The 27,770-nt window shown below is 38.5% G+C and overlaps 1 protein-coding gene across 4 annotated transcripts in view; it reads left to right on the plus strand.

The window, feature by feature from the left end:
- NCKAP5 (NCK associated protein 5) overlaps window positions 1–27,770 on the plus strand; it is a 374,621-nt gene that overhangs the window by 320,637 nt on the left and 26,214 nt on the right. For all 4 annotated transcript variants that reach the window (XM_071810787.1, XM_065840878.2, XM_065840881.2 and 1 more), the window contains 5 exons: window positions 2,925–3,003; window positions 19,097–19,408; window positions 21,574–21,710; window positions 23,746–23,875; window positions 26,572–26,759. In XM_071810787.1, the coding sequence (XP_071666888.1) occupies window positions 2,925–3,003; window positions 19,097–19,408; window positions 21,574–21,710; window positions 23,746–23,875; window positions 26,572–26,759 (846 nt within the window). The remainder of the gene's footprint in view (window positions 1–2,924; window positions 3,004–19,096; window positions 19,409–21,573; window positions 21,711–23,745; window positions 23,876–26,571; window positions 26,760–27,770) is intronic.

Consider the following 27,770-nt stretch of genomic DNA (forward strand, 5'->3'; position numbering starts at 1 on the left):
TCCTCCTGACTCCTGTAGTATCATCTCTTCTTTGAAAATGTAGATGTCTCCTGCATTATAAAACCACAAATTATAAGCATATCTAAGGCTGTCCTTGTAGTGTCACTGAAAGGAAAGAGAGAGAATGGAAGTCTGGAAATGTGCAATATGCAGGAAATTCAATCCAACTGATCTAGAACTTTGATAGCAAAGCAGAGCCCCTTATCAGAGCCACTCAGTTTAACTATGCCCCATTTAATATGGTCCTGACAGCTTAGGGTATATCTTCACTCCACAGAAGTACAAAAAACTCTACACATTGCATCTACGATTTCTTCCTAACATATTATTTTCTAATGCTGCAATAATTTCCTGTGCTTTTTGTCTGTCGTTTTGTGAAGTCTTTCTAAATGCAGGAATAATAGTAATTTAGGACTTCAAGTATACCTTTAAGAAACACACTTACTTTACCAGGGAACTAAAAAGATTGTCCTTCATATACATAAATAATGGAGAAATACTAATTATACTATTTAGTTTTAACGGACATGTCAGTCCTGGGGAAAAAGCGTTACGTATCCTATACCATATAGTCTTCTGTTTGCTGGGAGTCAAAATACTTTTTGTATTGTTTTTGAAAATTAAGTTACATTATGTGCTTCATCTTTTTGAGTTTCAGATTGTGTTATTTGTGGCGTTTAATTCCTGAAAGAAATATCTAGTGCCAAAAGACAGAGGACATCTACAATAATGAGATAAAAACATGTTTACGGTTCTTAATGCTAACTCACGAAAGAGATACACCTCGAGACTCCACAGTATGCGATATTTCATCTTGTCCTCCAAACTTCTACGAGAAAACCAGTGGAAACTCTTTAAATTCAAAGTTCATGCATCTTATTACTATCACTTCCAGTTATTCTTTGGTGTCTGTTGACTTTGAAGCAGATTGCGAAGGACTGGGATATATCTGTGACTGAAAACAGTCGCATGCGGTAGAATGGCCTGTTGTGCCTTTTCTTTTGCTTGTAAAAAGACAAAATGAATGCTTTTGGAGAGAACAGCATGAATTTTTTGAAAAGCCCTAAACTAGGAAGATGTCTTTTCTTTTTTGAACAATGCAAAGTGCATTCGGTCATACGGGTTCAGTGCGGAAGCTGCAGTATTTCAAAGCTGCATATAATATATATATATATATCTCCTACTTTTTAAAATCGGAGCCATAGCATTTGTTAGCATTTATTTTCTAGCAAGTTTTCCCTTTAAAGCCTATTTAATTTTTGATTATTAGATGTCTTCCCGTATGATGTGCCAGTTAAAGACTTGGGGCACTGTTATGCCATAACATATGCACCAATTACCTCTGATTTCTGTTCTTGCAAAGAGCGTTATTGCTTGACTGCCACTGAATTTATGGAAAAAGCAATGTCCCACTGACGGCGGCCTTGTGCATTCACCTTCAGAGGGATGCGCTTCCCGTTAGTGTTCATCAAAAAAGCACTTTGCTCTAAAGGCCAGCCAACAGAAATACATAATCCTTTAGCCCACACCAAGGATATTCCACATTTTCCAATACTTCTTCATGTCCTTGGCTGGAGCTTAAGGTGAGATACAATCATTTTTTGTGCTGCAGTGCTTCATTTCATCTTTGTGATTTTATTACAGCCCAGTGTAATTTAGAAAAGCCATGGGCTTTACTTTGCGAGGTGGAAGTGTGGCACCGAAATCAAGACACCGGGAGTTTCGTGTAGCACTGTCTGTCTGCAGTCTGTGTGTTTGGGGAATACCCAGAGATCTATCCTAATATTGTGAAATGGCACATCAGCAGTGAGCCACAGACCGCCATGCAGTCTGCAAATGTGAGAAATTGTTCTACCCGTAATTCGATGCCAAATGATCACACTCTCTTCTTCATTTTCCATAGCCTGAAGAGCATCATTTCAGAAGAAAAAAAATGTAATAAAATCCCTGGGATTAAGAGATTATAAATGCACTTTTATAAATACAGAGAGCGAGTCTTTCATGTCTTACTGAGGCTACTCACAAAAGGCCAATAGTGCTACTTGTATAAGCCAGACAAGCAGAATATGTACTATGATCAAAGATACGTCAGGCAAATGATGATAAATTCTACTGCTTTAGATTACAGAACATACTTAATATTATCGTGAATGTGCTGTAAGTGGTTTAAAACAGCAGAGAGTGATTAACAAATAATTTAAGATCTCTGAGATATTGAAAGTAATTTTTTCTGCAGTGCTGGCTTTCTTGCTCTCATCACCCTGAAAGTATCTTCATTCCTGTTTGATTTGTGTAGCATGGCAGGAAAATATGTCCCTGGATCTGAATTATGGCCTCTGATGGCATGTAATGGAAGGGGTTTTCACTGTCTGATAGGAAGATGCTCAGATTATATATACACTTTGGAAATAGGAGTGCAGAAGAACAGAGCAAAAATATGCCTTCATCTGAAAAACAGAGTATCTAGGAGATTTGAATAACACGCACTTGAATTACACATTGAGGCTCTTAGTGTACACTGCACTCTTAAATCAAGTTTTTCTCTCTGTTTAGCTAAAAAATGCTTTTAAACTTGGTTTTTTTTTAGCATAGAATCTGAAACATGGTATTTCTCGAGAGAAACAAACAAGAGGTCAGAAGACCCGAGCGTAATTCTTTGGGTTTTTAATGCAAAACAAGACTCTTCCTTTTGAGATATTGCATTTCCAAGGGTATTTTGACTGCTGCATATTGTGATTTTGAATGAAGTTAAAGTTGTTATTCTCAGATATTGTTTGTGGAATGAGAGCAGCTATAAACTTCCATTCTTAGCTGCCCTGTAACTTTACTCTGGTTTATTTCTGAAAAGATATTTTATGGTTGTCATGAAGCAACATGCATAGAGTCACAGATGTTCTTCACTTTTGTTGTTGTACTATGTACAGGCTAAAGTAGTCACAGAAAACCCGCAAGAAGAAGAGGAGGACACCATGACAAGGACTACATGTCAGAGTCATGTGATAGGTACAAAATTATATTTTACACTGGATTTTATTGCTGTCTCAGTTCTTGAGAAAAAAACATGTTTAATTCTTGTTATTTATTTGCCTAGCTAATGTCAGCTTTGGCATTCATTTAGCTCTGTTCCTGGACCAATTAGGAAAGTGTTGTGTTTTCCCCAGACAATGCCCTCTCTTAGAGGCGCAACACAGGTTGCCGTCTATCCCTGCTCTACCTTGTCAAACCATGTAGAAGAACTCAAGAGGGTCTAATGGTTAGTGTCAGGAAACTCTTCGATGTTGGGAGACATTATGTGCAATAGGTAGTATTGGCACCATAAAAATAATAGAAGTCTAAGCAAATTTGTTAACATTAGCACAGTGAGTGCTAATGCAGACTGTACTGCTAATTACTTAGTTCAGCAAGGCAAGCGCGAGCCTGGGGAGTGAGCAGCGTGGTTCCGAGTGCACTTCCTGAGTATTCCTAACGCAGTGTCTCACTGTGCTTTATTCCACTTTCTTCAGGCTATGTTTTATCTTACATTGATATTTTTGCTACTGTATGTCCACATTGTTCTTTGTGGACAGCAAACTATCCTGGGTCTCAGATTCTTTTACCAAATACCTTAACAAAGGTTCTGACATTTTTCTGATATAAAAGTTTTCATAGAAAGATGCTGATTTTCTTCAAGACTGAAACTCTTGCCAGGTCCTTTCTTCAGACTCTGAAACTCTAAGCCGGGTCCTTAGTCTGATCAAAGAGGGCAGGTCCTGATGGAGGCTTTTGGTCTGTTGTTTTCCTGACACAGTTGCACAGTGTTGGGACTTCTTCCAGAACAGGAACGTCTATGAAATCTGGACAATTTCAGTGGGCTGTAAATTAATTTCTTATGGCATTCTTCATCATCAGAAACTTGTTTTAAGAAAACAAAGTTCACTATGGTTTTGTAGATGTACTTTAATGAGTTTGTTCTGTTGTTTTTGAACTTAACAAAATAGAGCTGAATGTAAAGAAGATGTAGAAAGACTATCATTTAGCAGGGAAGATGCTTTTTGCTGTGGTAAAGAAATAATAGGAAAAACATGTTGCTGTAGTAGTCACTGTAAAATACCTAAATTGACATCAGTTCTGCCCCGTTAGTTAATAAACAAGATACATATAACTGAACCATCTTCAAGGTTGGTATCGTGTAAGACAATGCTGGCTCATCACTTTCTAATAATAAGATGATCCTGGGTGTGTTAAACAAAAAATGTGTAAAATGCCAGTTGCTATGTTTTTAATTTATTGTCAGTTGTTGAGCTGAACAAATTTAAGTATTTTGCTGACTCTTTGGATTTGCTAAATTGAAAGTATACAAAAATAAACAGTAATAGAAAATTTCCCTTCTAGTAAACCAGTGTCTTGGGAACACAGTTGCGTTTCTTATAATATTCAGCTGTTAAGGCTAAAATACAGGCACCATGAAGGAGGAAAAGTATTTTTGGCTGTACAGGTCCCTACACAAATTAAAAGGCTCATGACCCTGTTTTTTTTTTAGGACTATATGTATCCGTAATGAAGACAAAAGTCTTCCCAGTTCAATAAAATAATTCCTTTAGATGAACTGTCCATGCTCCCTGAACTTCAGTCCTTTTGTCCAGAAGCACTTGTTTGATTCAATTAGCAATTGCTAAGGATAAAATGAGCACTGGAAATCTACTATGGTGAATAAACATATTTACACATAGAAATATCTGTGACCAAAAAAAATAAAATCCTATTTCTTTGAAACCTGAGTATAAATTCAAGAGTAGATCTGAAACCTTCTCAGAGACTTCTCATCAGCCTGTTTAGGCTGGTGAATACATGCTAAGATTGTGTTTTGTGTGAAGCTTGAGTATATTAATAGCAAAAAGCTTATACCGTTTATCACCCATTTGGGGTGACAAAGTGAAAAGGAAACTGGATCCAGAAAAATTATTATTATTCAGCTTTCAAACATGTGGTTTGGTAAATCACTAAAGTGTTGATATCCGAGGAACTGGCACACTCAGTCTTTCCTCTTTGAGCCTCAGCACAGGTTTGTATCAGCACTGCAGGAAGCCTGTTGAGTTTTCACAGCAGGGACATGGGCGACAAAGCTGGTGAGGGGCTGGAGCACAAGTGTGATGAGGAGCGGCTGAGGAACTGGGGCTGTTCAGCCTGGAGAACAGGAGACTGAGGGGAGACCTCATCACTGTCTGCAACTGCCTGAAAGGAGGTTGGAGCACGAAGGGGTTGGTCTCTTCTCCCAAGTAACAAGTGACAGGACAAGAGGAAATGGCCTCACGTTGTGCTGGGGGAGGCTTAGATTGGATATTAGGAAAAAAAATTTCCTGTAAAGGGTTGCCAGGCATTGGAACAGGCTGCCCAGGGCAGTGGTGGAGTCACCATCCCTGGAGGGGTTTAAAAGGTGTTTAGATGAGGTTCTTAGGGACGTGGTTTAGTGCTAGAGTTAGGTTGTGGTTGGACTCGATGATCCTGAGGGTCTCTTCCAACGGGAATGATTCTGTGACATCGCTGCAGGTGGGTTTTGTCCTCAGAATGACATCACTAGTAAAAATTAAAAAAAAAAAAAAAGAAAAAAATCTGATCAAAGCTGCATTTTGTGTGAGCATTGTGGGTACGCTAGAGAGCAAATACTTGATAACGCAAGAATTGGTAGTAGCAATCCAAAATATATTTGAGTGTTGTTGGTAATATTATCTGCTCCACTGGAAGCACAGGATGATGCCTGCTGGATTGGTATGGCAAGTTAATTCCCTGAGGCAGGCTGATGTTAGACTCCACAGTAGAAAGATTCACGAGTCTTGTAAAGAAATTATCTAACTGTGGCATTGACTCACATTGGTTGTTTGGAGTATTTCAGGTGAAATTCAGAGCCAGGCAAAGATTATGAAGATAAATGTAGTCAGAATTTCTGAAACTTGTAGAAAAGACTTCGGTCTAATTTTTGTCAACTTTTCATTAGAGGTCAGTTGCTCAAAATTGATACATCCAACATTAAATGGGATACTGGCATTTCTATAGTGCAGAGAAAACACCTGCAGACCCTTAAAAGGGTTTTGAAAAGTCTCTGGCTGGATAGAGGGTTGGGTTTGCACACTATCAAAGCAACATTAAAAGTGCATTGTAGACTTCGCTACTTTGTGCTGGAACAAAAACATACACTGAGGTCAAGGGATTCTTTTGTAGCTCTGCTGTAGCTCAGCGCTCAATTCCATTAAAGTTCTCGATAATCATCTACCTTATAGAAGGCTTTATCGTCATTTTTTCTGCTTTCCAAGAAAAACTTTGTAGAAGGGTTTTGCAGTTAAATTAAAGGCATTCTGGTCAGAAGAAGTAAGGTCTGGTTTTTAAGCAACTTTTGGAGATTTGTCTTCTTAGAGAACATTTGGTTGAATCCCTTAGATACCTAATGTTCCAGAAAGGAAGCGGTGTTGGTATTTTTATGTGTTGTATTTTAAAGGTCACCTCTTTAAGCTTTATATGCAGGAAAGAAAAGTGATCAAATCTACATTCTCAGTAGAAACCAGGGATGTCCTTCACAGGCAATTTTACAGAAAGTTGCTAGCAACTTGGTAGCAATTTTACAGATGTACTGATAGCAAACATAGGACATATAACATGGTACAGATGTATGTGGGTTTGTCTTAAAATGGAGTGTCAGCATTATAATTACTTGTATTGAGGTATCAAAATACTAAAGATTATAGCCTTATCTGTGTATTCTGATACTGTTTTGTTCAGCATCCAGTAGCCACACTATGAAACTATATATATGATAATAAAAAACCACACTTCATAAGCAGACATTCCTATGAGGAGAAGGGCCTGTATTCTTTCTAGTACCCCAGGTAAATTTGTCTCTGACTCCTCTTTTCTTTCTGGTTCTTCTGCACGGTTTTCTAGCATACATACCCATTTACTGCCATGGTATTATTTCCTCACCTTTCCCCTCCTGTTTGTTCCCCTGCATTATTTAAAAGTGGTGGTCACTCTTTTCTGCTTGTGTCATGCCCAGTATCACTCTACTATCTGACTCCCCACAAATCTAGATCACAACACAGAGCCTGCCCTTTTGTTTCCATACTCATACCATTTCTAATCAAGAGATCCTTGCTCCAGTGCCATCTACCTTTTTTCTCTTGGTTTCTTTCTGAAATCTAGATCTGACGAACACCTGAATTGGAAAAGTATGTTTCAAATTTTATTTCCAAATGTGCCATTTGAGATACATACTCACAATGCTTAATTATACAAGTTATCCAATGGCCTGTCCCAAAGCTTGATGAAAATAATAACAGTTCATGTAGTATTTAATAAGCTTGCACCAAGCTTCCAGTAAGAGAAGAAAAAATACTGCACACCCCCCTTTACCAAGCAAAAGGCTTAGTTTTACCCACCATTATGGGTAAAGCTTTGGGTGTTTTTACAGGAGTACTAAGTAAACAGCCATCGAATTCATGTTTTCTCATTCCCAGGGAGTGGAATAGATGCAAAGGAAACAAGCTTGATTAATGTGGTAAATACATTAAGTTTGACATGCATCATCCTAAAACATGTCCATTAAGCCTGACATATTTGAGCAAACACATTTACATTCTGTAATGAATTACTGAGATAAATGTAACAGAATAAGTGACAGAGAAAAGATGGTGAACAAATTGATCTGCATTACAGTCTGCATTCGGCAAAGAGACGTGATCTACATCACTCTGGAGAGGCAAAAGAATAATCCAGAAGTTGCTTAAATGTCAAGCAAATCCTTGGACGCCTCTAATACATTTAATGAAGAACAATATTCAACTGATAAAATGTCTTTTGACCATAAAAAAAACCTCTCTCTTGTCATGAAGTCTCAATGCCTGAGGAAACAACTTATCACTGTCGGTGTTAATTCCTTTCATCAGACCATTGATAGAAGTTGAGAAGAGCCATTTAACAATCATCCTATCAGTGACAGAGCAGTTGAATCATTCATTTACACATGATCAGATAGAGGAAAAATGTTTGTTTTATCTTCCCCCTCACCACCTAGAAAAGCTGTGGAATACCTAGAAGTCCCTACCTGTGAGGTTGCTATCTGTAAAAGGCATCAGACGAAACCAGTTCTCACTGAATCCGTTTCCAACCTTGGTCTGTTCCTATTTCCAATACGCATGCCCAAAAGTGTTTTGTTGTGATAAACTACTGGATTTGTCATGAATCCTGTCTACATGAACACTGGCACAAATATGCATGCATTTATTTGTGCATCAGTAACAAAGCTGCTCTCTAAAGCCCTGTGTGCATGTGGAAGCTGAGAGGTGGGTGTTTAACCTGTAGGTCCCAACCGTGTTGGTTTAGTAATTATGCTTCCTGGGCTGGAGCTTGGAAATGAGACTGCAGAGGATCAGGCAACTTAACAACATGCTCAGTTGCTGCATCTAACCAGCTTGGATGTTAATCCAAAGGACTAGCGTCCTAGTTGCTAAAACAAAGATTAATTAATAAATACTAAACTAAGCTGCTTGCCTCTAGCGGTATCAGAATCCAAACTTGTTCAACAAAAAACAAAAGCCTCAAAACCAGGTGCCATAAAGGGCCTGGAATATATGGGAGATCGCCTCACAATGTCCTTATCTGCCATGTCTTTGGGACACTTCAGACAGGAGATGTGTGAAAATGCATAAACAGAATTGAACTCGGCTGGGTAAAAAGCAGTTATATTTGTACTATCACTCACCTAAACGCCTCTGTCAGTTTCTCATAGTTTATGCCATGTCATGCCTCCCTCTAGTATCCCCAAAGCATTTACATTTTAATGCAATTATCAAGCACTACTCTTCCCCTTTAGTACTTCAAAATCTTCATTTTCTGGTCCTTCAGCACCACTGAAATGACCTGTGTCTGTCCTTTACTTTCTCTTCTGAACCAGAGTAGCTAAAATGAGGCCTCACTGAGTGGAAATCTTGTTTAATAACCAGTAGCCATTGCAAAAACTGATGGTTTTGCATGTAGAAACGCACCCTTAGAAGCACATAGATTGGAAGTTCTCTTGCTCAGGGACTTGATCACCTGAGTTTTGAATTTCTTCAAGGATGTTGTTCTAAATCCATGACCATGTGCCATTTCTTTTGGTGACTTTACACAACATTTATCAGTGCTGTGTTCTTATGCTGCAATACTCACGTTACTGAAGATGTGGTTTGGTCACGCTGTCGGGTGGCCTCCCAGGGCGGTGTGAGCAGCATTCTGCATTTAGCATCCCTGGATGTGCTGGTCTGAAAGAGCTCACAGTGATGCATAAAGCTGATTACATATCCTCTTCTTCTACTGAGTTGCTCTGCATCTTCTCAGTGCAATTTTATTAGTGTGTATTTTTCATAGAGGTCAGAAGGTGAACAGGCTGCTCTGCAGAATGGCGAGAGCTGTGAGAGGAACAGCAGAGTGTGGGTCTGGGCCACTAGAAATGGGATGAATACTGTTGTGCTGTGTTCTTAACTCTTGTGCAGAGATTAATTTTGAAATGATGGTCTAACGGAGCTTATGATCATAGAGTGGAACTTTTCTGTGTATTTTTCTAGTTGTTACTGACATTCCTTGAAGAAGATGGAGAACCTTGCCAAGGTGAATAATAAGAAACTAACATCCATTGGTATCTTCTCATTCATGTCAGCTTACCTTCTTCACAGTCTGGCAGAGACAAATAATTTCTTTGTACTTTAAAAGATAATACACAGAGCACTTGTCTAATTGCCAATTCTTCTGTAGCACTGCTGCAGCCTACTGACTAGCTTGTCTTCCTTCTGTGGAGAGAATTAATATTTTAGATCGACACTTCCTTATTAGCCACAATGATTTGCTGTTAATTTCCTTCTTTGCCTTTATTCACCCAGAAATACCAAATTTTGTCACTGGAATGAGAAGAAATCTGGCTCTTCACACGTTATATACAGGATACAGTCTAATCATTATTCAAGATACTAAGAATCTGCTGGTCTCATTCAGGCTTAAAATGTCAATTAAACAGGATGGCTGGGTTCTTCAGCTCTGAAGGAAATGCTGCTGTGCTGATTTCTACTGCTTTGCAGTCTGGCCTAATCTATATTTGTTGTAATCACTCAAATCAGGACTGCACCTGATTATCATGCTTAGGACAGGATAGTACATGCCAGTATTCTCTATAACAGTGCGAGTCCTTCTATTTGAACCTTTTCTGCTTCACATGGTTTTTTTGCTTCTGGCGAGGACCATCTGTAGATGCATGTGTGGAGCTTCACTCATGCATTTCCTATTCACTCGAATTTATATACCTGAACTAAAACGGAGCAAACTGAAAAGCATTTTGAATGAGTATGTGTTGAGTTATTTTAAACATTTGTTTCAACTGTGCTCTCATGGACTTCGTGCTCCTCTTCTGCAAGTACATCTATTAGAATTTTAAGGAAAAATACATTTTCACCTGAATTATCAATTATATTTGAGCTGTGTCAGCATATGCCTTACCAAATTCTCACACTGAGGATAAGATGCCTATTCCTGGCTTTGTTATTGTCTTCGCCATTTTTAATTGAGTTTGAGGAGCTTTGATTCATGTCTTCAGTAAAAGACCTGAATTGTTGACATTTGATTAAGCAATTAGCCGTTATAATATGTCATAGAAAAACAAGCTCTTAGAAAGAAAAACCACTATAATAGTGAAATAATACTTATACGATTCATTGTTGTTAATACTAGGTGAACTTGAAAATGTCTCAGTGTTTGGACAATCTGCTCTGAGGAAAAAACAAATCAACAAATACATTTATGGTATCATTACCTTTCTTCCTATCTTCAACATGGTTTTGAAACACCATGTAACATTGCATATATATTTTTTTTTTCCAAAAAGTTGAATTCCTGAAAAAAATCTCAGTTCATTCTTCTGGCTTTAAATCATGACGGTTTCTTACCAGCTTCTGCTTCCATGCAGTCAGTTTCACAGTGATTCAGCTGGTTTTGGGGGAGATGAACTTGAGTACTTGAATGGAAAGATTACAGTTCACTTAAAAGTTACTCAAAGCTCTCTGTGCTCACTCTGTTAATGAGTTTCCAGTTCATTAATTAAGAAATAAAATCAATCCGTTTCAGGTGTGCGTGTGTATTTGTAACTGTTTGTTAGTAGCACCCTTCAGTAAAGCTCTCTGCATGGCAGAACTAAAAGTAAATTATTTAAAGCTTTATTTAATATTCATGTGGTTTTAACTTCAGTCTTTTTTTGTACTAATAAACAAAAAGCAGTGATGTTACTAAAATAAATACAGTATTTTCTCTTGTGCATTTGCAAAGCCTGGAGCTTCCTATGCACTTACATATTGGTCTGTGCTTACCAGAGACAGCATTTATGCCTAAAGCACTATCACTAGTCCTGTCTGTTGGGAATAGAAATCAAAGAAAGTGTCTCAATGTGAGTGAAACCCAACTCCAATTTTAGGAGAGTTGCTTAAGAGCATGTAAATCGGTGGTTCCATCCTTAAGTGCTTCAAATGCACGAGGCGGTGAACAGAAACCCTCGATGGAACAGCCGAATACCAGCAGCAAATGCTCCCGTGGGCGCTGTGCACAGCCCATGTATCTGGGATGCACAGTGTGACCTCTTTTCTAACTGCAGTCTAAAGCAGTTATTCCCCGACTACAGTCAAACCAGATACCTCTAATAACATCAGCAAAATAACATCCTTATTGTTTCTTGAAAGTAGTTTGCAGCTTGCTATTAATTCCTGAACAGCCTCCAGAAAAGCTAGAATAAAGTTATTTCTACACAAGCGTTATTCATTCAGGTGGTTACAGGTTGGTTATGTACTGGTTGACAAACTCCTGGGTTCCTTATCCTCGTGATGTCACTGTATAAGGGGGAGGTGTGATTAGCTCTGTGTTTTAAGAAGAACGGAGGTATAAAGAGAGAGAGATGGGCCTGTGGTTACCTGGAAAAGGGATGGCTGAGGCAGCCCTTAGCTAGCACGTGGTTAGATGATAAACCCTCCTGTCTTGGGCTTCAATTTCTGAGAGATGGGACATGTCTTTTCTGTTGGAGAACGTCAAAGGGCGGCATTCATCCAGGCCCTGAATGAGCAATCCCCAGTACCATGTTCCTTAGGCAGTGTGCAATTGTTGGCTCCCACCCCTGACATTTCAGGGTACTACGGGAAACAGAAGGCTATTCTCAGCGAAAAACTCTGGAAAAGCCACATTTCTGCACTGCAGCAGAGCTGTTGCTTACCTTGGATTCACATCTTGCATCAGATGTGAGGACTGCTCTTTCTTCTCACCTATTACTCATCTATAAGGATTTCTGAAAGATAGTTGGACTTCTGTAAGGCTGGTTGGCAAGTGCAGAGGTAAAACCAAAGGGGGATCTATACAGCCAAAAAAGAAGAGGGCTGGCTCCCCGAAGTATTTCTAGGCTGGTCTCATTGACAGCCGGGCCGCAGCTGGACTGCGTTTAATTACCTTTTACACAAAGCTTAAAGATGCTTTTCACATGAATTCTAAGTCTCAATATTTCTTTTCTAGTAGGACTGGAATGGTATCTAGTTCTATTATCCCATCTCCTGAGAACAGCGAGTTGATTTCTAGAAAGAAAGTAAACAGCGTAATACAGAGAGATCGTTCCAGACATCACTGGGTGTGGGACTTCCCCAGCTGGAGCTGCATTAAATACCTGTGTATTTAATAGACACTGAGAGATGTGGAGTGGAAAATTACAAGAGTTATCCAAGTTCTTTTTCCATCTAATTCACAGTTTTGTTCTCTGTAACAACCCTGTTCCGAGTAACTTGCCACCATTCTTTCCAAGTGTGCAAGGCAGGGATCAAAATGCCTAAAGGGCAATGGGAAGCACTTACGAAAAACAAAAACCAAAACATAGATAACTGCCAGATTGGAGTACAAGATTATTAGTACTTGCTAAAAATTAAAACTAATCTTTTGATTTACTGGTAGAATTGTATTTTAAGGTGGAACTGGAATTAAAATGAGGCAGCAATTATCTATTTTGACTCAGAAACTACTTTTCAAAGAAAGGTTTACTAGGAAGAAGCAATAGAAAGAACACTAAGTTGGTAAAGTCTCTATTTGTTGTGTTTGTTATTGTTATTGTAAATAAGTGTACATTGTAATCCCAGATTCAAGAAGTCACGAGTGAAGTTCGCTTGTAGGTCCATCATTTGAAAGCACACTGCACAGTCCTCCTCCCATTTACCCTTCCTTAGTGTACATTAGAGCTAATTCCATTGCACCAGTGTGGTACCCATGGGAGCACTGGGGCTGTGAAGATTTGTGTCTTTCCTGGTTTTACCTACCATAACCTTTGGGGTTTTTTAGTTTTGCATGCTGGTTATCGTTCAGATCTAGATAGAAAACAATAATGCATTCATCTTCAACTAATTGGATCAAATTATGCTGTAAACCCAGAAGGAATAATCTTCTTAAAATTGACATTGATTTGGCAGAAATACATTCATTTTTTCTGTGGTTGCTTTGGCATTGCAGATGAAGAGAAGGATGTGCAAATAAAGAGATCTGTTTCGCCATCTGTAGTTTAGGTTCTTCCTGCCAATGCCACATGTATCTTAAAGATGTTTATTAACTAATAAAGCAATATTGCAGAGACCTGCTTACATTTGAAAAAAATAAAAAGTATTAATTAATAATTTGGCATGTTTCAAAATACTGGAAAAATTATACTCCTTTTGTGATTCAGAAGAAACAACTACATGTTCTCTGGTTCCCTGTGTCAGTTTAGTAGAGTCTTGAACTTTCTAATGGAAAGAAAGGTAATTTGTTAGAATTTGTGTATTCCGTTCTGATGGGAATTATGCCCTTTCATTTTTAGTGGCCTAGATATTCCTTGAAGAAAGCCCATTAAGTGTTACGTGTCTCTCAAAACCTTCTTTCAAGGCTTAAGTGAGTCTGTACTTCTGAAAACAGCTTGCTGGAAATTTCCCAGGAAAACTGTTCCTGATACAGAGCTATTTTTGACTGCTATTTTTTTCCTGAAGATGTCGGCTTGCTGCAGAAAATTCTGGTGGTTACTCAAAGGTTTCAGCTGAAATTTGTGTCAATCATGTACAGTTTTGCAGTCCAAAACTTGAAAATGAATGTGAGGAAGATCTCAAACCAGCTGTAGTGATGAGCACAGGGGAGAATTGCACATTTTGTCATGAGGTGAGATGCTGATTTGAAAGAAAACTACTAGCTATGCTGCTAGCGTTATACATAGAAAGCCTGATGTAAGCAGAACTACCTGTCATCTTTTTTACCTAAACTACAGTTGTCTTCGTTATTGCTGTTTATTTTTAATATTAAGATAGATTGGCCATCAAAGTTAAGTGACATGCACACTTCTGTGTATGTCCACATCCAGAAATGTCTCACTCTGTTTAATTCAAAGTGGGTGAATTGCCTGGCCATTTTGAATAGCATTATGTGTGCACATAAGACAATTTACCTGCTTAATAGAATTGCTGATTGATGCCTCATTTTAGCTCTGTGGGCAAAACTTTGGATCTTGCGGTTTCCGTAAAGATTTTTCTGGAAGATTAAGCATCATAATATCGTTATAACTAGATGGTCAAAATAACAGTGAGTGAATATATGGACTTGTTAAAAGCATAACAGTCCCTATGTAAAGAAAGACTGGTGTGTGATTTGTGAATAGATTAAGCATCTGTGAAACTCTTTAAGATACAGTATAAAAAGACTTCACAAGAATGTGAATCTTTACCTGAGGAAACATTTTGAAACCTTCTCCAGTTATTCAGTTAAAGGTTTATTTACAATAAGGTGGTATTATAACCCCCTTAGTAAAAGGTTATATATAACAACATAAAACAGTGTGGTACCAGGTCCGACTGAGAGCTGCTCTCACCCTCAGCGTGACCGATACCGATTCCTTGGAAGGAACACAAAACCAACGCCAGCTTCCCTGGATGTGCCCTCCTGGTCTCCAAGGATTTGTACCAAGGGTGGTTTCTGGGCTAGAGGTGATGTGTTTGTGGCAAAGGTTTCAGAACAAATAAAGAAGTTGAAAAGCAATTAGGTTTAATGATCTGTTGCTGGTATTTAAGATGCGTTTTTAAATCATCTGTGCTCAGGAGAATGCCCTAAAGGACTTTAATGAATTCTAGGTTGTCAGTTCTTGTCAGTGAGCTATGTTTACTTCTAACTCTTTAATTTTTATATTTGAGAGGAAGATGTAAAAAAATCCACAGAAGAAGCTGCTATTGTGCTTTTCCCCAGTAATTATCTAATTTTTAGAATTCCTGATAGATACCAGCCTTTTCTGTTCACCTCTTGTCCGTAGCCTCAGAATGGTGCACAATTTTCAAAGATGCTTTTTATTGCATCTAATTTGGGTGCTGACACCGCATTGAAGAGATCTTGGTGGTCTGCTGGTACCAGAAAACTCTGGTAAAACACCAGGGATATTGGAATACAAGAAAACCTGTCCAACTCTAGAAATGACCACGTTGGCCAGCTCATGAAGGACTTGAACAGCATCATCTTGCCTGTGCAAATGTTAAACCTGAAAATTATTGAGGAGTAGGGAGTTCAGGAAACTTTCCATACAGTGGTAATTCCTTTTGCTTAGCGGCTGAGAAGCTTCTCAACGCTAAAGATCTTCCTCAGATTGTTCACAAAAGCTCTTACAGCACCCTGTCATAAAAAGGTACCCATGCAGTCAGGAGTTTCGTGATCTCCAAGGGGTTTCTCTGAAGGTTTCCTTATTTCTGTTTTCAGTTTTGAGAAGTGTTTCTTTACAGTAGGACTTCCAGGGACTTGGTTTTCTGCCCAGACTCAAGTCAACGTGATGGGAGGGAGAGAAGGGGCTCTTTCGTTGTTTCAGACTTTGGATTTTAGTCTGATTGTTCAGTGAGATGGCAGATGGTGCGTCTGTCTGTGTCCACTGTAAAAACTAATACTATTGAGTGAGCTGCTTTCTCCCCTGGTGGGGAAAGAGGCGAAACAAAACAGAATCAGGCAAGGAATTCAGCTTATATGCTAGGAAAAATTCACAAGCAAAAGCAATTATGCTCATTTATAACTCTTTTCAGAGTTCAATGTTTTGCAGAATCATTTTTCATCTATCGTGTAGCACTGTCGCGGCATCAGATGTTTAACTTTTACATATTTTCATTATGTAGCCCTGCGCAGCTCTCGCTGATAACAGTCGTTTAAGTGTCAGTGCAGCTGACGAAGTCAGATGGGCCATGAACGGTTCGGTTTGAAAGCTGTCACTGAGATGTGTGACTCTTTTGCAGTTGCTTCATAGAAGTTTAAAAACAATGCAAGATTCATTGATTCAATAATTCCAGTTGTTCTCAGAGATACTTTTTTATTCCTATAACATACATTTAGGGGCAAATTAGTTACTTTTAGTAGTGAAAAAGTAACATCCTTGAAGAATTTTGTGGTGTGCTCTGTGAATTTAGGGCTGTTTTTTTGAGGATTGGTCAACATAGTTGAGTCACAGGATTTTTCAGAAATCTTGGTTTGGTCCATTCCTAGACATACACAGGGAAACACTGGGTAAGACAAATCCTTCTGTCATTTTAATAAACACGACCTTTGAAGATACAGTAGTGTTCATCTTCAAGCTCACCCTGAGCAAAAGTCTTAGTTTTGCTGTTTGGTGTATGCTTTGAGTCTACTTAATTTTCCTGTAATAATCAGAAGGGACTGACTTCATAGTTTCTTAGAGAATTCTTGAAAAGGAAACAAGACTACAAAATCATTCAGAGTCCCTGTGGAACCATGTTGCAAAATCAGGTTCAGCATTCACCATCCAGACAGTAGAGGGGAGACTTCAAACTTTTGTTCTCAGGGTGTTATTTTCTGTGATGCTTCCAACTTAGTGCATGTCTCGGCTGAAGAGCTCTGCCTGGCCAACATAACCAGTGTTGCACAAATGTCTGTCTTCTGGTCAAGAGGAGACTAACAGAAGTCCTTCCTTATTCTGTTTTTTCCTTTATTTACTAATTCTGTCACTGGTGGTCACTAGTTAAATCACTGCCTGTCCATGAGCTAACACACTGTTTAAGCTTTATTATCTACAGCGTAAATGGAAGCACAGACACCTAGCCTGTCAGCTTACTTTTCTGCACTCTGTTACATCCTGAGAGGAACAGTTTACCCACTTCTTTCTAGGTATTTTACTATTCAAAAGCAAAAGAAAAGATATCTTAGGGGAAGGATAACTAGGGTCAGGGGGTTCAGTGGCTGGGATGCCTCCCTTTGGCGCACCAGAACCAAATTATCTTTTATTTTTTACATTTCCTGGTTAACCTTCAGCAACTTCTAAAATCATTATGGCACAATGGCTCAAAAATGTGATGTGGAAAACATAGTTGCCAGCTAGTCCTGGCTTCCACACCTTATGTTCTTGTACCTGTGGATATAATTAGACAAGATGCAGTAATTGTCTGAGAGAAATCAGAGTCACCTGTTGCCCTTTTAATAGTGTGTAGATCGTTTTGCTGTTGCAGCTCAGCCAGGCCCTGTGAGGTTAATGTGCTCATCATGACTTGCAATCTTTGATCCTGAGTGATGAGGATAAAGGAATGAGGACCATGTAAGTATAGACTTGCTCCTCTTTTGACAGGAACCAGGAAATGTAAACAGACATTTTATTTATCTGTAAGTAATTTCTTACTTACTATCAAATAAGGCCCACTGAGATTAAGATATTAACAGAAAATGACCATGTTAATTTTCTTATTTCAAAACCAGGCAAATCCCATAGAGGAGAAATATTTCCAAATTTCTGAGAGTATTAGAAACACTGCAGAGGAAAAAATAATGAAAATGACTTGACAGAGGGCTGCTAACTACAACAGACTTAAATAACAAATGGTCATATCATAGGGAAAAAAAAATCAATAGGAACACAGAAAATAGAGGTGGAAAAGATATATTGGGTCATATTCTGCATCTCCTGCTTGAGTACAATTGTTCACTGCAGTCTATATTTTATCCAGTGTAGCCTTAAATTGTTAAAAGCAAAGGAGAATTTCTCTGCTTCCTTTGGGAGCATCTGCCACAGACTGGAGATCTCACTGTCAAGGGATGTTTCCAGACATTTAACCTAAACTATGCTCATTTTCCAACCATTACTGCTGAAGTTCCTTCTTTGGTGTTTACCCCTCTCAGAAGGACCTTACCATCATAGTCCCTTCCATATTGTTTGCTCCTTATACAAACAGAAGGCAAATCCCTGGGAATCGGTAGAAAACGACAGAGCAGGGTGGTGCTGCTACATCCGAGTTCCTAGAATAGCAACATGCCCGTATCTGCACTTGCATCTTTCCCTGTCCCCTGGTCAGCAGAGCCCCTTTCCAGCAGGGTGGAGGAGCTGGAGGGCTGCGTGTGATTGTACGGCTTCCAGACCAGGGACCTACGGTCTCCCTGTCTGGCATCACGTTGGGAAGTGCGCGCTTACCTGAAATGAGATAGGCAGAACCAGAGTGTACCAAGGTAAACAAAGGCAAAGCTGATCCTGTCCAAGATTTAGGGGTGTTCTGAGAGACAGGTGTCTCTAGAAAGTTCTGTAGATCTTAGTTTGATGTAAGAATAAATGATACATTTTGATTAACACCTTGTTGTAAGAGAAACAATGAAGAAGCAGAGGTATGGAGAGGCCAAGCTTTTGTGGAGTGTGGGCTTACATAGGAAGAAATACATTATGCTACTCAATCCCTCCCATTGCTACTCTGCAGACTTTCTGTGGGCCTTCAGACCAAATCATTTAAAAATTCCAGCTGTAATCACTTTCTAGGACACACTTCTTATTCATTATCGCGTTATAACTCTGAAGCACACCAGTTTCAATGTTTTGGCATCTGTTAACTAGTTTAGTTGTACCTCCAAATAGTACTTCATTGTATTCAGTTAGATGTATTGTTTCAAAAGCATACAAATGACAGGTCACACCATACTCACAAAAGGCAAAAGGATTTCTTTCCTTGAAAGCTTGCGTTGAAGGTGCCCTTTTTTCCCCCAGACCTTTTCACTGTCTTTAAATATCAGTGACATCTTTAGCTCCACCCTGTCACACAATTTTCCTGTATCATAGAGTCTTGCTGCCAGATGAGGACGCTGGACAGTGGGATTGGAACCTTCCCCCTCCCCGACTCAGGGAACCGATCTACAGGGCGACACGTTTCTAAGCAAGAATCAACCTCGGAACCAGGAGTCTTTGCACCGCCTGAGCAAGTTCTTCCAGCTCCTTCAGTAAAATCCAAAACTCTTGAGCGAGAAGTGCCTTCGACAGCTAAGAGCCAGGAGTCTGTGGAAAGCTTAATTAGTCACTCAACATCTGATCCGGCCATGACTGCCAAAGGTATACGACCTTTTCAAAGTCGCCTTCCAAAACCAGCTTCCTCAGGTAAAATGTCAATTACGCTGAAAATCACATTATTTCTGCCCTGACATATGTTTTGATTCGCATAAGTCCTGTAATAATGACATCTGATAACAGAAATGTTAAATGCAGAGCAGAAAATATTCTTTTTGTGAATGCATAAGGTTAACAAGTTTGTGACCTGAGCCATATGGAAATTTTGTTACACATAATGCTTATCTGAGGAGGAAAAATGTGCTAAATACTTAAACCCTTTTCTCAAGAAACGGTACTTGAAGATAAAACATATGCCAGCCTCGGAATTTGACTTGAATAAGAATGCAGATGTTCGGTAATATTCAGGGTCAAGCTTCACAGCAAAGTACAAAGCATAGCCATGTCAGGACATAGGAAAGATATGTTCATAAAGACTTGTTTTTGCAGCCGGATTTGAACTAAAGACTCATTTGGCCTTAATGTGTGAATTCTTTCCCAGTGAATACATGGCCCTGACCTCAAAGAAGACTCTCATTACTTTACTACAGAATACAAAAACATTTCTGTATACAAACATAAAATAATTCGCTTTCACTTACTGACTATGTGTGTGTTTAAATTATAAAACGAAAGCTAACAAAGGAATCAAAGGACTAGCAATCCAGCAAAGCAACTTTGTATTGTTAAATAGTTCTGTTGAACTCTGTGCATTTTTTTGTAAATGCACACTCCCCATCTATATGCATTTTTGAAGGTTTTTGAGTTATTAATATATATGTCAATAACATTAGAAATCATTACCTATAGCAATTATAACAGGGAATTTTTTATAGTCAGCGTGGTCGATATGCTACCAAATGCAGTAAAAGTAATTGGTTTAATGGAGAAGAGAATTGTTTTATCTTGACCAAATGCAACGTTATGTATTTATTGGGGTTACGGTTGTTAGCACTTTGTCAGCATGATTATTGCTGCTATAAAAGTTGTGTTTAACTTGCATAAATCTCTATCACTGTGTCTGTAAGAGAGATTCCATGTAATTAGCATATAAGGTTAAATATCAAGTTTAAGCTTAGTTTAAGGCCATCAAATACGTGTTCTGCTAATGAGCTGATGTATATGGAGCCGAGGAGGAAAGAAATCTCTTTTGTATGTTCATAAGATGCATAACAGAAGAACTCTAATTAAACATCTTAGAACTTAGTTGATTTAGCGATATTCCCTGTGCAGTATTGTAATGGTATAGTAGACTGCAAATACACATTGTATGCTTCACTGAAGACTCCCCTACTTGGTTCAAATCAAAGCTAAATAAAAGTTATTTTAAGACTTAGTATTTTTTAAGTAAATGTACTGTTAATTACGGTACAGCTAAGAAGGATTCAGAGAGAAATCTTAGTTATAGATTATACACTACATGCTTGAATAGCCACATGTGTGACCTCAATTCAGCAGTGTGCTATAGAGTCGAGTCCATGATTAAACACTGTCATTATAACAAATTGAACAGAAACTGCAAGCAGTGAATTGCTTCATAAGAAGTCAGTAGCAGTAAGATTGTTCTGATCTTAATGCTAATATTCACTGCACCAACCTTGTAAGGTTTGTATCTTAATTAAATTGTCATGAAGTGATGTTAAGAAAAGTAGTATACATCAGATGGTGGGGTCAACTCATTCTTTATTAGAATATTTTCATTTGATTCTTCTCTCCCTCACTTTCTCATCCAAATTACAATTATCACTTTATTTCATGTGTACCATATATCTTCTTTGATGTTCTGATTTTGCGTAGTGGAAATATAGCAAATAAAAAGACTAGCTTTCTGCTAGAAGGGTACTGCTAATTATGTTAACAGACTGTTCTCTCTCTGAGAATATAAAACAGCAAAGCAGAGCCTGCAGTGCCTGGAAGTAGTTATTGAATGTTTTTTCTTATTTGAAAGAGTTTATATTTTAAAACTAATAGAGGGATTTAAATTCATGCCTTTGTCTTTTCTTGTTAACTGGAAAAGGCTTTGGATCAAATTCTGCCACTGTACTTGTTGCAATTGTTCCAGTAAGTTAGTATGTTGTTCCTATAAGTTGTAAGATATTATTTGACATCATGAAAGTACCATGACTTGCCCTCAGTTTTTTCTGAATTATAATTGAAACACTGTCATGAAGATGCTAATGAAACCTACAATTTAAATACTGTCTCTCTTAATTCAGGAATAATTAACCTTGCAAAGCAAAGTGAACAAGAACTGAGTTCTGTGACCTCTGCCTCATTAGAGCATACTGAAGAAACTGTGGAAAACAGAAAACTCCTTCCAGAGTGGACAACCAAGAAAACCACTAAAACAAAGGTATGAGTTAAGAAGTGTAATCTATTAAATGAGATAGGTATTGTGGTGAATGTTTTTAATATAGTGGGGAGAGTAACTAGCAATCTAACAGCTACATTTACTTTCTTGCCCTTCATTTGCATTCTCATTATTTATTGATAATAATAATGCAGCACCCAAAGGTATTTGTCCTGATGGCTTACAAACATGTTTTAATTAACATCCTGACAGACATTTTATAGACAAGGAAATGGAGACCTTTTACCCTGTTGTTCTCTTCAGGAAACTTGATCTTGTTATTTTGGCTTTCCATGAGATTCTGATCTCTTTCTTTCCACAGGCCCAGGTTTCCTTGTCTGTATGGTGATGTAGTATGAGTGTTTGAGCAGATACGCTGTGAAAGTATTGTGAATGGGAAGATACCCATCCTACCTGTTTCTGTGTGGTTTTGGTTAATCCCTGCAATTATCTGTCTGTCACTTAATCTCTTCATGAAAACTGCAGAAAGAACAGACAGGCAAATGCATGTACCTGTGTAAAAGCTACTGCTGATGCTTGTCAAGTTATTCATATTCAGGAATGCCAGACCGTTAAGCCCCATGAGAAGTACAGGGTCAGCAGGTTAGCAAAGAGAGAAAAAAACTTTATCAAGAAAGTAGGCGTTAAGAGGGGAAACTGTTGGACTGCTGGCTAACAAGCTTTATGTTACAAGGGGCTAAAAACATTTTGTTGTGTAACTTTTTTGCATGTCCTCTTTATCCAAGTAGTTACTGACTGCAGTATCCCATGCTCTGGATATTTAGAACAGAAAGAAAGATAAAATTGCTTGTCTTGTATGTCATTGACAAACTGGAGGTGAATCCCGTGTAGTGCAGTAGTGAGGATTCCAAGTAACAACCACAGTGCTGTGGTCTTCACCTGGAGCTGGTTGTGACTGAGCACCTCCAGTCCCAAAACCATCTTAATACGTGATCCGTGTGTTACCACTAATTAGTCTGCCCAAGAGTCAGAAGGTCACTGTGGGTGTAGCTGATGTGTGAATGTGTCTAAATGGCTTCAGGACTACAGGTGACTCGTACTCTCCCAATTTTATGGGTAATGTTGGCCGTACCTGGCTACATGCAGGTATCCTCAGGTCTGGTCTCCTCTCCATGAGTATGTGCTTCCTGTCAAATGGATGTCCCTCTGCATCAGTTAAAAATGCCAACATGGATGGGAAGAGGGCGAAATTAGTATCACTCTCTGAAAAACAGAACTATAAACACTTTTGAGTCACGGGTAGGCAATTTGGATTAGGAGAGTAGGTGGTATTTTTACCTGTAGATGCCATTAGCTGAACAGTGTCAGCCTTAGCTTCCCCATACCCATTTTGTGGGTTGTGTTGTACTGAACTGCTGAAAGGTTTGAGCCTTCCGTGATCAGAAGCTGTCCAGAGCTCCCAGAATTCCTCTTTACTCCCAGAAGAAAATGCTTAGTGCTGCTTCCCAAAGAGCAATGAGATAGGAGTCAGCTGCAAATTAAGGGCTCTCCAATACTGTAATGTGAATGCCAGGATGAGAGACATTAATTTAGGAAGAATTTAAGATTTACTGGTATAGAAAGCATGAGTAGTATCTACTGGCAATCCTAATTGTCTCTAGAATTGCTTGCAGCAAACCATTTATTGTGTGATAATTTTCCATGTTACAAATAACACTGTAGTAAACATAGTTGAGATGTTTTAAAATTAAACTTGGTGGATGAAATTATCTGACAATGTTGGTGGTTTTGAAAACAATGTCACAATGGAAAATATGGTAAAATCTGGACTGTGTCTGCCAGACTGTCTCAGGGGACTTGGCAAGACAAGAGTGTGTTATTTGCCCCATGTCAGACTGATGATTACTTACTTGAAGAAGAAGTGGTTAGTTAAACAGGTAATGCAGATTTTTTTCCAGCTGAACTATCCATTTATACTACATGATGAATATAAAACCTTCCACTCCTAATACCTTCTTTGACATTATTTTGATATATATGCATCATTTGAATGATTGCAATACCCTTATTTGTACAGGACAGAGCTCTGAGAGTGTGTACTTATTCTGCAAGCAGCAGTGACAGTGAGCCGGAGCCAGAGTTTGAAACAAATTATTTTAGAACTGCAGAGGAGACTTTAATAGAGTTAACAAAGAACAACAAACAAGGTAATTGAAAATTTGTACATAAAAATGTTTATCCCTCATCTCCACTCTGACTCAGCAGCAGATAGTGTCCTTCATTGAACTTTCCGTCTAGTTTTCACTTTCTAACCCCAGATCTTTCTTCAGTCTAATTTTCCATTAGCTTCTTATTACTTTTTGCTTTTTATTTTATGTGTGTATCTTTTTTTCCTCTCTTCCACAGTTTTTGCTTGTAGGAGCTTAACTTGTAGGTTTTTAGGCATAAATCCCTGCAGTGGAAGTAAAAAGAAGTCTTCAGTTACATTATTACAGAAGTTAAAAGGTGGCTATAGAGATAGCTTCTCCTTTTTTCTTTGTAATTATATTAGCCAGTTGAAATAACCCAGTGATCAAGGCCATAGTTTTCCAGCCTCTGTATCAAGGGGATATTGGTTGTGGTGTGATAACAAAGTCTCATTGTCCTCCATGTATATATTGCCATTTTCAAGTATCAAACCTTGTTGCAAGAATTTATGGCAACTTGGAATTTACTGAATTCCAGTGGATAAAAACACCTTAAGTGAATTTCTTGAGCTGACAGTTTTCTATGTGTTTAATAACCCAAGAAATTGCTGTCTTCTCTAGACCACCAGCTTGCTGTGCTGCTAGCCAGTTTTCAGTGTGCCCTCGGGCACAGGAGGACCATGGCTCACGTCCGTGCCCACGCAGCCCACGGCTTCCCCGCAGGAGATGAATTCTGGCGAGTGCAAAGGCCAGCGCGAGGTCTGGGCACCTCTGAAGCTCTGAGAGCTTAAACAGTAGCGTCAGTGATTCACAGGATTTGTGCTGACCCACACAGCAAAGAGCTTGACCTAGCAGAGATTAGCACCTACAGTAGATACTTCAGTGATGGATGTGTTCAAATGCCATGGGCGGCTAGATACTGTCGGCAGACATACTGTGCTCTTTAGTATCTGCTGGCAGTTGGACTGAAACATTTGGCATTTTCAGAGCTAATCCATTTTTCGTGATTCCACCACAGAGAGAGCAGAGTAGGAAGCTTGAACCGTTTATTTACGTTACTCCTGTAACTTTGTCTTTTTAATCTGTATGAAATGTTGCAAGTCATTTAACTCAGCCCATAAACACTCATTGTTAGAGATTTTGCCTTTTACAGATCATGTTCTAATACAAAAGAGATGTGTTTTGTTAAAGAGGTAGATATTTTTTTTAGTTAATCACAGTTTGTAAAAAAAAAAAGGATTTTATTGTGTGTAAGCACAATGTATTAAATGGCAGCATATTCAAAGTTTAATGATACCTAAGCATGACTTGAAGTCACCATTTTACATAGCAAATCATTAATTATGTGTATATGCCTAACTTTTGGGCTAGTAACAGAACTAGAATTCGTAATTGTGATTGAGACAAATAGAAAAATTATAAAGCCTTATTGCAAAAGTCTTTCTGCTATGGTCGCTCCTTATGGTCAGGATTTCTGTTCTGTACTCTATAAATGCAGTTCTGACATTGTACTAATAACAATACTTTATTCCATTCTGTGTTCAAAGATCTTAGCTTCTTTCTGCACACAACTGATATAACCTGACAACATCCTCATGGGGTGGGGGCTGCAGCAAACTGATTCATAGAGAATATTTTCATATGCGTAGATAATGATATTTATTTTATGAGTCCACAAAACATTAATGAGCTTTCACTGGTTGCACATTGGTAATGTTGGAGTGATTTTCATTTTCCATTTATGAGCAGGAAACAGAAAGACTGGCAGACTGAGTGCCGGATGCAAAGACTATTGAAAGTCAATGATAAGACCTTCATTGATTTTAGTGGGCTTTGGATGAGACTCCCAGTCCATTGCCCAATGTTATGGGGAAGGTCAGTAGAACAGCAGGGAATAACCCAAATATTCCAGGTTTCTCCATTTCAACCATGAAAATGTTTTGGTTCCGTTTTCATGAAGGTTTTATCCTGATGCAATTCCATTAGAAGTGCTGGAGGCAGAAGCTCTTCTAATGCTCTAGGTTACAAGGTAGGGTTGAGGTTTGTGTAACAAGAATTGTCAGGAAAGAAGCTACTGATGATATGAGCCTCTGTCTGCTGCACGTTTTCATCAACTGCAGAAAAATTCTCCCATTTTGTTTGGATCTCCTGAAAGAGTTTTCAGCCTTAGACTTTGAAAGCTGAGGTTTTATTCCTGATGTTCTTTGTATTACAGTAGGATCTAGAACAAATGGGTAGGGCCTGTTTTCTAACCTTACCAGTTTATTTTTTTATCCTGCTGTATTAATTAGCTAAAAATGTAGGGAAAATTAGAGAATTATCAAATATAGTAAAACTGAAAGACATGCTGAAGGAACTTAGCACATCTGCCATGAAAGGCTATTAAGAGAGAAGAACAAAAACTTACAGCAAATAAATAAGTAGAACAATACCCCCAAATTAACCATCTCATCTATAATTTAAGAACAAAGGAAATTAATTCTGGCTGTCTCATACCATCTCCTTCACCTTGAATATTAAGTATGAACAGTCCCCTGTATATGCATTGGTTGGAGAGTTAAGAGCTAGTATTTTAATGCTTTTATTACACTGAATTCCAGATACATTAAAACATTTGAAATAGATTTTAAAATTGTAAAATTACATAACAGTGTATGCAGACTGCATTTCATCAATTAAAGATGGCATAATGATATTATTTTTAACATCTCTTACAGCTGAACAGGAAAAACAAAATCAGAGAAAGTCATATCTGGGGAACCCAATGTCAATCTTGGATTTATACCAACACCATCTCTATGGCCATTTTGGAGAGAATGGACCCGAACAATTAACACATTACAGTTTAATCGAGCAGCTGAGTGGAGCTTCCAGTAAAGACAGCAAGGGCAAGGACAGCCCAAGTGTGAGTTACTGTGATTTTTATATTACTTCTCATTTTCTTCACGATTACTTTCATTTGCCTCTTGTTTTTTCCTCAGTGTGTTGATTGATTACAAAAACCAGGCAGCCTTGAAAAAAACAGCATGACCTGCAGAAGAGTAAAGATCTAAATATTGTTAGAACAGCATGTTACATACTGATGCTCACCTGTCATAGAATTAGACTTCCAAAATTGACAAGTAGAGGCAGGCTGGTGCTAGCACTCTGCCATTAGAGAGGAGTTGAAATTTAAGGCTAGCAAGAAAACATAGAATTTATCTTTTAAGGCTGCTCCTCCACATATGGTTAGATAATATGTATAGAACAACATGCAGTAAATGACTTAAACATCTGAAGTAGTATTCAAATGGAACCATGCTGTGGAAGTTAGCTATATTCTGGTCTCTTTTGAGATAACTCTTGGTGTTAGCTCCTAATTTGAGGGATTCAAACATTATTTTGATGAAGATCAGTCCTGATCTTAAACTGAGACAAATTTGTTTTCTCCCCTTGCTATTTCTGTCTCTAAAAATGTTGAAACTGACATCATGCAGTCTCAATAACCCTGAAAAGCAACTTCTCAACCTACTCTCTTCCCGTTCTTTTCTCATGCCTTCTCCTCTCATCCTCACACTTCGATCTCACTTTTTCTGTCCTTTCCGCTAACAAGCCTATTTGTTTGAAAATAGAGCCACCCAGTCATGATGCCATGTAATCACTTTCCCTCCATGTTCAATCTGTTTCCCCAGCTCTTCTTCTTTTGAAATATAAGCTCTTTCATTTTTGTGTGTAGCACTTGGTACATTTTGGTATTTTGCAGTATAAACAAAGGTGGTAGCAGAAAATAATGAATGAGCTGCTGTTTTGCAGCATTGCTGGTGTAGTTCAGAAGCGGAGAAGCATTTTTATCTCTTCCCAGACCCCAGTTTTCAGTTTCAGAAAATCACTGTGCATTGTAACTTCAGAGGTGATTAACCAGAGAGCCTTACAGCTT

The sequence above is a fragment of the Patagioenas fasciata genome, chromosome 7, assembly GCF_037038585.1.
Source record: "Patagioenas fasciata isolate bPatFas1 chromosome 7, bPatFas1.hap1, whole genome shotgun sequence".
NCBI classification, from domain to species: domain Eukaryota; kingdom Metazoa; phylum Chordata; class Aves; order Columbiformes; family Columbidae; genus Patagioenas; species Patagioenas fasciata.